At 37.6% G+C, this 11,608-nt stretch overlaps 1 protein-coding gene across 2 annotated transcripts in view; it reads right to left on the reverse strand.

Annotated features, from left to right (window-relative positions):
- Nucleotides 1-7,472: 7,472 nt before the first annotated feature.
- LOC102893768 (T-cell surface glycoprotein CD1a) overlaps nt 7,473-11,608 on the reverse strand; it is an 85,441-nt gene continuing 81,305 nt past the window's right edge. The window contains exons 4-8 of one of the 2 annotated variants that reach the window (XM_025052278.1): nt 10,689-10,952; nt 9,978-10,256; nt 9,477-9,755; nt 9,049-9,151; nt 7,473-8,007 (exon numbers count right to left, since the gene is read on the reverse strand). In XM_025052278.1, the coding sequence (XP_024908046.1) occupies nt 7,965-8,007; nt 9,049-9,151; nt 9,477-9,755; nt 9,978-10,256; nt 10,689-10,952 (968 nt within the window). In that variant the 3' untranslated portion in view covers nt 7,473-7,964. Of the gene's footprint in view, nt 8,008-9,044; nt 9,152-9,476; nt 9,756-9,977; nt 10,257-10,688; nt 10,953-11,278; nt 11,517-11,608 lie in introns of those variants that run through there. The other variant, XM_025052279.1, reaches the window with a different exon arrangement.

The raw sequence follows: 11,608 nt of genomic DNA on the forward strand, positions 1-11,608 counted from the left end.
CTATGTAATTCACAAATGATCACCCCTACTAAATCTAGTACCCTTTTTTCCCTTACATATTTATTACATCATTATTAACTATTTTTCTTATGCTACGCTTTATATCTCCATGTCTATTTTATAACTATCCATTTGTAGTTCGTAATCTCTTTGCCCTTTTTCGCTGTCCCTCCAAACCTGCTTCCGTCTAGCAGCCCTCACAACTATCTATGAGTTTGTTTCCTTTGTTGTTTTATTGTTGTTGTTGTTTTTGATTTCGTTCTTTAGATTCCACATATACATGAAATCGTGCAATATTTGTCTTACTCTACCTGACCTATTTCTTTCAGCGCAATACCCTCTAGGTCCATTAAGGCAATATTGTTTTTCATCCCCTTCCTTTTAGTCTCTGTGTGTCTTTTAATCTGAAGTGAGTCTCTTGTAGGCAGTATATGTAGGAGTCTTGTTTTCTTATCCATTCAGTCACCTGTCTTTTGGTTGAAGCAGTTAATTCTTTTCCATTTGAGGTACTTGTTGATAGGAATGTAGTTGTTATCATTCTTTATTCATGTTCTTGATACATGTTTTTCCTTCTTAAAGAAGTCTTTTCAACATTTCCTGTAGTACTGGCTGGGTGTTGATAAATTCCTTTAGCTTATTTTGTCTCGGAAGTTCTTTATCTATCCTTCGACTCTAAATGTTAGTTTTGCTAGATAAAGTACTTTTGGTTGTAGATCCTGGGTTTTCATTAATTTGAATATTTTGTGCCATGTCTTTCCTTCCTGCATAGTTTCTTTTGAGAAATCAACTGTCAGTATTATGGGTGCTCCCTTATAGGTAACTAACTGCTTTTCCCTCGCTGGTTTTAAGATTCCCTCTTTGTATTTAACCAATAGCATTTTAATTATAATGCGTCTTGGTGTGGGCCTCTTTGGGTTCATCTTTTTTGAGACTGAGCTTCTGGGGTTGTTTGTCTATTTCCTTCACCAAGTGAGAAAAGTTTTCCAACATTATTTCTTCATATAGCTCCTCAACATCTTGTTTTCCTTCAAGTACCCCTTTGACACAGATATTTTTACACTTAATAGTGTCCCATAGGCTCTTTAAATTATTATTATGGTCTTGGCTTATTTTTTCTTGCTGTTCTAATTGAGTTCCCTTGCCTTCCCCTTCCTCTATATTGGTGATTCGATTCTCTTTTTTCTTCACTCTGTTTATTCCCTCTAATATTCTCTTCATCTTAGATAATGTGTTCTTCATTTCTGACTGGTTCCCTTTTATAATTCTCATTTCTATTTTTATGTTTTTTATCTCTTTGTTAAAGTTCTCACTGAGTTCATCTACACTTCTCATCACTTCATTATAAACAGTGTTTTGAACTCTGCATCTGTTAGATTGCTTGACTCCGTTATTCCTGGATCTCTGTTTTGTTCTCTCATATGGTTTCTGCGTCTTTAGATTCTCATTTGGCCTATCTTTCGGTGTCTGTTTCTATGTACTATGCAAAGCTCCTAAGTCTCCCTGTCTTATTAGTGTGACGTTGGGTAGCAGGTGTCCAATGGCACAGTCCTGACAGGGGTTCAGCTGCAGGCCAAGTTTAGCCTCAGCCTATGCCCCTTTAGAGCCACCTGTTAAGATTCAGTTAGCAATCAATAAATGCAATGCTTATAGTTGCCTCAAGAAACCATGCCAGAAACCAAAGTCAGCTGCCACTAGTGTGTCTTGGTGCTGCTCAGCAAGGAGCACCTGACTCACTGAGGACACAACTGGATGTGGCTCGGATGGGGTGATAAGGGAGTTGTGGGGAGGTGAAGGTCAGGAAATCCTCTGGTCAGAGCAACCTCTGTTATCCAGTTTGATGAAGTCCCAGCTATCATGGCGCTGAGTCAGCACACTTGGACAGGGTAAGGCTCACCAGAGGAACAATGGATATCTGCATCACTTCTGCCAGAGAGAAAGCCTCACCTCTGGCCCTTGCTCTGACAACTCAGTGTGCCTCTATAAGTCCCTGGTGCCCCTCATTCAGCCAACCAACCCAGCACTAGTGCTCAGAGCAAGCAGGTTCATCACCGCAAAAGTCTGCTTGTAGACAAAGTGTCTGTAGTTGCAGGCTGCCGCTGTCATAGCCTGTGTCCCACTTGGTCACTGGAGACCAGGCAGGTTCACGTCTTCTACCCTCTAACACCTCCTACCATTGCAGATTGATTATTTATTTCTCTCCCTAGTATATTGCTTCTGTTCATTTAGATACTAGGTGAATTTTTCTCTGCTTTCTCCTTGTTTCTATCACAACTTTGATGTGGTAGCAAGAGGGGTGAACAATGCCTCTATCAGCAAAGCCACTTTTTGCTCTATCAATTTTTATTTTGCTTATTTTAAAATTTATTTATTTAAATTAGTTTAAAATATACTGTTTTGCTTTTTATTTTTATTTTTAGTGCTTTTAAATTAACTTTCTACTTTCTAAATTGTTATTGTTTTTTTCTAGCTTTCTCAATTAAAATCTTCTTAGCTCATGTTTTCAGTCTGTCTTGTTTACAAATAAATGCTTTTAAAGCTGTAAAATCCCCTATGAAGGTCACTTCAGAATCATTTATGAACCAGAAAAAGAGCATCTGTGCTCATCTATGTAAGAACAATGTATAGTAATAAGATTGCAAAAACTAATCCTCCATCTATTGTTTAAAAATCTCAGAATATTTAAAATTAAACAAAAGCAGAAATGCGTGAGTATAGATACACAGTTTGCTCATAGTCCATGTCTGCATCCCATTTTATATAGTGAGGTACTGAATGTTCAAATCACCACAGCAAATTGAACAAAGCACATATAAACAATTTCTGAAACTTATAAACCGCACCGATTTTCACATTCACCAATGAACGTTTCTAACCCAAATTAAAGTCCCACAGAAAATGAATTTCAAAGTGAGAATGGCTAATGCTAATTTTCACAACATATGATATAGATTGATTTTTCCTTTAATCTTACTAAAACTTCTCCTTATCGCTTGCTATCACTTATGATGAAACAAATTGTGTGTAGATGTGGCCAAGTCTATGGTAAGAAATTTCCTTCCTCTTGGTTTTCACTGGAATTGCGATCCTAAAAAAAAAAATGTCACAAGTTCTCTTTTAACCTTTCTTTCTAGAACTGAGAAATTTCCTATAAACGTGCAGCCTGCTGTGGACTTGGTCAGTTAAACGTACTCTGAAGTGTGAATAAGAAAAAGATTTTGTAAAAAGAGCATCAGAAACCAGTAAAATAATTAATTAAAAGAGTAATTAAAGAATTCATACTTAAATCCTTATAAGAAGTAAACAAATATTTATAAATGTGATGATGCAATGATGTGTTAAACCTTCTGTCATTTCAAAGCTGACTATAGCCATCTGGTCACATTGCCTGGATTTTCTTCAAAAAATAATCTTTTTATGGCATTAAAAAGTTAAGAACAAAGTTAAAATCTAATTAATAAATTAGAAAATCATTAAATACTAATTTATACACTTTTACTATTCAACACAATTTCACATTTCAAATTATCACGTATTTCCACTTGATCAAATTGTTTTTACATCAAATAACCAGGAAGGGGAACACAGGTACAGTGGGGCATAATACCCAACACTTTACATATTTTCACAAATAGAGTGGCTTTGTCATCATTCACTTATCCACTTTCCTGGTATGCCTACTAATTCTGGCAATATGGTCAACTCCTTCCAATTGAGCATCTCAGGAAGTTTATGCATCAGCTTATATTTTCTTGTAATTTCAATTACATACCTGCCTCGCATTTGATTTTTTTTTTTTTTTGAGGAGAATCTCAGTGGTGGAAATTACTATCCTCTGAACTTGTGCCCAGACTTTTGCGGCTGAAACAGAGTATTTAAGAAACCAACAGGAATGTGTCTTAGGAGACAAGAAAGCTCTACATTTATTCTATGTTGAGGTTGATAAAGTCCATCAATGGTGAAAAGAAGAAATAATCTTCGAAGATATTATATAGAATAACTTGGTAACCAGAAAAGCTGGGAAAGAAGGGCTTGAAAGGTTTCTGAAGTTTGACTCTGGGTGATTAAATACAGCCATCAAAAAAATGAACAAGATTGGAAAAGACGTTATTTATTGTAGTTTAAATACCTGGAGACACAGCTGCTTCTCATATATTTTGGAATATATTTCAGTTACTATGTTTATTAAGCAAATAGCAAAAGCTGAATATGTAATGAATTTATGAATCAAGGAAGGAAGGAAGGAAGGAAGGAATGAAAGATAGAAACATTGTGTCAAGAGGAACTCCATGGAAAATGTCTTGCATTTTGATTATTTAACTGTCATTGCAGCAATATTTTATGGTTTATCAAATGTTGGTGCTAGACTGTCTTTTCAAATCTATGAAAACCCTGAGAATATATATTTTTGTCTTCATTTAACCAAAGAAAACAATGAAGATCAAGAAGCCTTTTCAAAGTTACTCACTTACCCAGCAGCAGAACCAGCACTTTGAGTGGTTTGTTACAAATATACGAAAAGAGTCCAGGAGAGGGATTGATTCAGATGTCACAGTTAAAAAGCAAGACAGTGCAAGAATTTAACAATGAAGACACTATGGAAAAAGCAAAAGAGCAAGAACCCACTTTTAAAGAATAGAAGAAAAGGAGGGACATGAAGAGGAATGTTTCAAGAGTAGAAATTAGCCAAGAGTGTCCTGATGTCCATGTATATCAGAGAGGATGTTTCAGTCACAACCAACAGAAAATCCCACTTTGCTACTGAAGCAATAAAGAGAATTTATGGTCTAACATAACTGAGAAGTCAGGATCACTCAGGCTTTAGCTAGAGTTTAATCTGGACTCTTCCGTGAGTCTGTTTTTTCTGACTTATTTTTAAAAAGTGTTTTGATGTCATTCTTGCTGTTCTCAGCTTAATTGGGATATAATTGACAAATGAAAATTTTATATATCTAAAGTCTCAATGTTTTGATTTATGTATGTTGTGAAATGATCACATCAAACTAATTAATATTTTTAACACCTTACAGTTACCTTTTTTCTTTTTTTGTTGTAAGAAAACTTAAGATCTACCAACATAACAAATTTCAAGTATACAATTTATCTGCCTTCTTGCATGTATTATTTCATCCTCAGTTTGCTTCTCTGGTATTGGAAAAAAATAGCTTTAATTATTTCAACCTTTATACCCCACACTGTAACATCCAGGAGAAGAAAAAGCATCTTTTCCTCCACCATCAAACCCAAGAGACAGACTTCACATAAACTGCCACCTTAGAGCAGATGCCTAGCCATGAACCATCACTCTAAGCAAGAATAGTGGGATCTATATGATGATTTGGCTTAAATTGCAAGTTACTTGTCTGTCCTTTAGTCTATCACATTGTCATAGATACTTTCTCATAAGTGCATTAGGCTGATCAGAGACCAAAACTACCGATGAGAGTGTAGTCAACCAACCAAAAACCACATGGCTGCTTGCAAGGTTGATAAGGTAGATTGGAACCTAGAGAAGTAACCAAGCAATCTAATCCAGGCAGAAAGATTGCAGTGGCCCCTCTGTTTGTTCTCCTCAACCCCATAATTTTCACTTTCCGCCCCCCCCATCTCAACTTTATTTTGCAAACATTTCTACATATACAGCTGCTACTACCTGCACTAGATTCACCTGGATGTTCTCCCTGCCCTGAGCCTCCTCTCCCAACTCCATAAACAAATTGGAGACAAGTCCTCTCTCTTAGTTTAACCCAAATAAGTTGCTATACTAAGAAATTAAGGTAGATACAGCGAACAATGAAAACAGTAAACTACGGAATCAGTTTAGAATAGCAAAATTTTCAAGCTCAGAAGTCAGTGATGATCTTTCTCTTCCCACTACTTTATACTCAATGTGTCCCTGCTGCTCAACAAGTGCTTAAGAACTATTTGTGGAATTAACTAGTGAATTCTAAAGTAATTGAATTCTCGTCATGGATATCTCAATTCACACTGCCATTTGTGCTTATTCATCAGAAAGTGTCAATCTTCACTCCACAAATTCTGTATTTGTGAATTTACCTACCTGATAAAATTTCATCGTAACCCCAAATCAATACTTACAATGCTTTTACCATCATTCATGGACCTGTGCAGAGTGGCACATAATTTGAGTCAGCCCCTCACATGTTCCCTCTGAGGCTGAAGAAGATGATACCCTGCTTTCTTGTTTCAGTTCTCACACTGTGAACAAGTGTCCCTTTTAAGGTCTGTTTAGTGCCACATATTTCACATTTTTGTGCTCTTTGTTGGTGATTTTGATGTTTAAATAGCACTGAGTGCAGAAGAGCTGTCTAGTGTTCCTATAAACAAGAAGACTGTGATATCCCTTAAGAGAAAATGCATATGTAGATAAACTTTGTTCAGGCTATGAGTGCAGTGTTAATAAATCAACAGTGTAGTAAATCCAGAAAAAAAGAAGAGGAATTTGCTGACCTGTATGTGGAGCTGCTCAGAAAGTGCTAAAGTAACATCTACAATGCTATGAGGAAGCTAAAAATTGAAAAGGACCTACATTTTTGAGTTCATGATATGACGACTATTTTTATTTGTTTATTAAAGCATAGTGGAGGGGCAAAGTTGTGTTGCTAAAAGTAAGAAAAAAAAATTACAGTCACTTTACCCAGGGTCAGGAAAATGTCACATACTTCTTGGCCGGTGTTTTATTACAACAAAAAATACTATGTATAATAAATTATTTGAAATTATATATACCTTAAATAAGATGTTTTAAACAGAAACACACATAAAACAGTTCTGTATTCATAAGTTCACAAAAATGTTTTGACCAGAGGCTCGCAGAAACCTAACCCTATATTTCTCCTAGAAGCAATGGCTCCACATTCACTAACTCAATGTTCACAGTGTCTTTAACACAACATCCATGAATAGAGAGAATGTGCTGTATGTACTCCTCGATCTCACTTCAGTCCTGACTACCAGCACTCTAGTTCTCTTCTCTTAACCATCTTTTTCTTTCAGTGGCACACTTACACTGCTACCTCTCAGGCATATTACTGCTACCTCTCAGGCATCACTTATATCAGAGTTTCTCAAATTTTAATGCACCTATGAATCCCCTCTGGTTGTGCTAAAGTGAAATTATGAATCAGTAACACTGAGGTGAGGTCCAAGATTCTAGATTTTTTAACAACCTCCAAGGTGATAATTCTGCTGCTTGTCCCTAAACCACACTAAAGATCAAGGGCTATATTCTGCCTTCTTCCTTTTGTGTAAGATACTTGGAGCAATAGTTTAATACCATTAGGTCTCTACAGTTAAATCATAACAATGGTTGGAGGCTAAATTGTTTTTCCTCAGGGGGTCAGAGAAATCACAAAGAAAGTAACAAAGTGTGAAGACTTTTAACAAAAAGAGCATGAAATGTCTCAACTACTACAAACCTGTCAGAAAGGTAAAGAATAAGGAAAGACTATATATTTGGCATAAATTCAACACAGGTTTTTAATGAGAAAATATTACATGCATTTAATAAACTCTGTCAATGATATCATATTAAAAAGACATGAACTTTGCTCTCTTGAAGCTTAACATTACAAAGGTAAGAGGGACATATATAGCTGTAACAAAGGCTAGAAAGAAGATTTAGCAAGGTACACTGCAAGTGCGATAGTTCAGATACTGTTTCCACAAGTGCATCAGAAGGAAGTGACATCTGAAATAGGCTGAATATCCATTAATTTTTGAATATGTAGATGTTGCTATGATCTCATTTTATCCAGAGTTAAAATATGAGTTTTAAAATCTCAGACTTCAGGTCAAAAAAAAAAAAATTCCTGCAAAATTACATTTAACTTGTATTAACAACTAATCATTAAGAATAAACATACAAAAAATAACAAAAGTATACAAGAAGAGTTGAAAGGACATCATCACCACGCTGCGTCCTGAGTCCCTCAGCAACTGGAATCTCATTCCGAGGGAGTAAGTGTGAGAGGAGGGTCACAGTGTGTCCTAATAAGAACAGAGATGGAAGTGAGATTTGCATGAGATGGAGGTGAGATTTGAAGAGTAAAACAAACAATCTAATTAAAAAATGGACAGAAGAACTCAACAGACATTTCTCTCTAGAAGACATACAAACGATCAACAGAAATATGAAAAGATGCTCAGCTTCACTAATTCTTAGGGAAATGCAAAGCAAAACCACAATGAGATATCACCTCACACCTGTTAGAATGGCTATTATCAACAAACAAGTATTGGAGATGTTGTGGGGAAAAGGAAACCTCATACACTGCTGGTGGGAATATAAATTGATATAGCCACTATGGAAGACTACTGTATGAAGGTTCCTCAAAGAAATTAATAGAATTACCATATGACCCGGCAATCCCTCTTCTGTGTATCTACTTCCCAAAATTGAAAATATATTATCTGTAAAGATATATGTACCCTGATATTCATGACAGCATTATTCATGATAGCCAAGACATGTACACAACTGAAATGCCCTTTGATAGATAATTGGATAAAGAAGATGTGGTTCATACATATAATGGAATGTTACTCAGACATAAGGAAAGATGAAGTACTGCCATTTGTGACAACATAAATGAATCTTGGGATTATCACGCTAAGCGAAATCAGTCAGACAGGAGAAGCTGAGAATCATATGATTTTACTCATATGTGGGATATAAAACTGAAAGCAACAAATGAACAAGACAGAGACTTGTAAACACAGACAATAGTTTAATGATTACCAGAGGGAAACGGGGAGGAGATAGATAAGAGTAAACAAGGTCAAATATATGGTAACAAGGAAATTTAACTTTGGGAAGTGAACACACAATTCAATATACATGTGATATGTTATAGAATTGTGTGCTTGAAAACTATATAATTTTATTAACCAATGTCACCCCAATTAATTTAATTTAAAAAAGAGGTAAGAGGACTGGGAAGAGGAGAACTGAGGACAGAAAGAAAAAAAAATAGGAAGACGAGTAAAAGGTTGGTAACAGAGCAAGAAAGATGGACAAAAAGCACTCACCAGCGTTTCCTAAGCCAAAATGCAAGACCTGCCAGAAGCACCAGGAGCACCATCACTGCCAAGATAATCAAGCCCATGGACTTGAGATGCTCTGTGGGTTTATCTAGATAAAAGGATGTCATTTCAAAACCACTCCCTGTTTAGTACATTTACCTGGTATTACTTTTTTTGTTTGACTGTCTACTTCACCATGCACCTTTCTTCCTATTTCTTCTCTCATTCCTCTTCAGGGATGAATCATTCACCTAACTCTCAAAATTCTCCCACATATGCGGGGTCTCTAATTTTAAACTCTTTTATTTCTTGAATTAATTACGTTCACTCCTTTTGGTCTCGAGTCCATAAATCCCCAATTTTTCATTTGCCTCTCCTGCTCTGCTTGAGGACCACCTACTCCCATTCCCAATTGGGCCCCAGTTCCTCCTTACCCAAGTAGAGGATGATGTCCTTGCCTCCTAGACTGCTGTGTCTCACTCGGCAAGACAGGCCAGATGTCTCAATGGTTTCCACATTCAAGTAAATCCTGAGATACCATGTCCCATCAGCATTGGGCAAGACATCCCTTCGCTGAGTGCCTTGTTGTACCTGCTCACCTCGCATCCACATAGCCCAAATCGGCTTTGGGTAGAAGCCAGAGACATGACAAATTAGCATCCGATGGTCAGAACCAGGATTGAGGCCAATGGACAGCCAAGCCTCTGGCCTTACTGCAGAGAACAGGAAAGATATTCAGATGAGAACTCTAACACAAAATTGGAGGTTTGCAGCTTCACATCAGTTTAGATAAAGACATCTTTCCCACTCTAAAAATCCATCACCCATTATTCCTCTTCTTCTTTGCTCTTTTTTATCCTCAATTTGAAGGGAATGGTGGGAAGGTATAGAATAGAAGGAATAGAAAATTCTTGGAGGGAGGGTATGGGACTGACCTTGTCTCTGGAGATCTGCCTTCCCTGCATCAAGTAGACCCAAGAGAAAACGTGGACAAGTGTCACTGAGGCGTTCATGTGTTATTTTCTTGCCACCCTTAGACTGATTAAATAGTCTGCACACCTGCTGAGCTCTAGTTCCACCCTTTGGAGATGGCAACCATGAATCATTCTGGAAGCTCAGGAGCTCTGATCCTTGATAAGCAAACCACACAAAGCCTTCCTTGGCTTCCCCAGAGTGCAGCTCACAGCCTGTTGCCATCTGTACCACAAAGGGATCTGGAGAAGAAGGGTTATGAATTAGAGGGAAGAAAGAGTAAAAATAATTAAACAAGTGGAAGCAAAAGAAGGAAGTATAAGGGAGTAGTCGGAAGGTTGAGGCAATGGAAAAAAGTTTAGCTTGATCAGAGTTTCAGAAAAGGGAGAATTGGTGGTAGTTGGTTGTGGAGAAAAAAAAAATGGCATGAGGGAGGGGGCAAATTTTTTTTGAAGAAGGTGATAAATGGTGAGGGCAAGAGAATAAGGAAAGACTTAGTATGAGGGAGTTGTGATTAAAATAATCTAGGGTGAATGGAATGCAATGAGTTACAATAAATGTATAGACAGAGATTGCTGAAGAGACTGAATGGGGAGGAAATTGGAGTAAAAATATCATTGAGACATACACACCCCACCCATATCTGACCTCCCCATTTTGGGAATTGAACTCACATTCAAACTTCCATTGGCTGGCATAGTTGTGAAGTATGTGATACAATTCAATGTGGAATCTGCGGAAAAATCCTTCCTCTTCTGTTATCTCCTTCTTGCTGAAGTTTCCCTTTGACCAAGGCCTCAGGAAAATGATTCTGCCCGAGTTGCTCTCCCAGCTATGAGTCTGCAAGTCTCCCAACCAACCCGAGCTCCAACTTTGTGTCCAGGAACGGTTGTAAAAAGATGAGGTGTAGATGATTTGGAAGATCTGCTCCTGGAAGACTATTGCAAAAGAACAGATAAATTGAGAAAGAAAAAAAAAAGGCATCAGAAAGGAGAGAATGGAGAAAGAAACTTGCCAGAGAGGGAAACTCAGAATCTGGAGGAAAGGGAAGCCATAGTTACCTCAGCAGACATTTGCCTGCCCCCAGGGCCCCACGCTTTGTATACAGACTTCAGAAGTGCAGAGTCCTGGAGTCAGGAATGCTCAGAATGGAACTATGCTGACATTCGCGCGCGTGTGTGCGTACACACACACACACACACACACACACACAAACACACACACACACACTTGCACCCAACTGGGCAGTGTCCAGAGTTCTTACCATCTTCATTGTTACCACCTGGCAGGAGAACTGCTAGCAATGGAAGTTGCAGAAACAGCATTTCATTTACAGGTGTTATTTCTTCTCTCAGAAAAGTCTGTCTTTGATTTCTGTTTTAAACAAACCTACCCCACAACACCTCTATTCTGACTTCCTTCTTCTACCAACAGACAAACCTCCCGGTTAGTCACTGCCTGCAACAAAACAATTTTTTTAAAAACGTGCTCCTTCCCTAAACCTTGGACTGCCAACTCAGCCTCTCATTTCCTCCCTGGTCTGACTCTCCTCTCTGGCTTTCAGCTTCTGCACTTGTCACCAGCCTCCATTCTG

The sequence above is a fragment of the Pteropus alecto genome, unplaced genomic scaffold (assembly GCF_000325575.1).
Source record: "Pteropus alecto unplaced genomic scaffold, ASM32557v1 scaffold106, whole genome shotgun sequence".
Classification (NCBI taxonomy): Eukaryota; Metazoa; Chordata; class Mammalia; order Chiroptera; family Pteropodidae; genus Pteropus; species Pteropus alecto.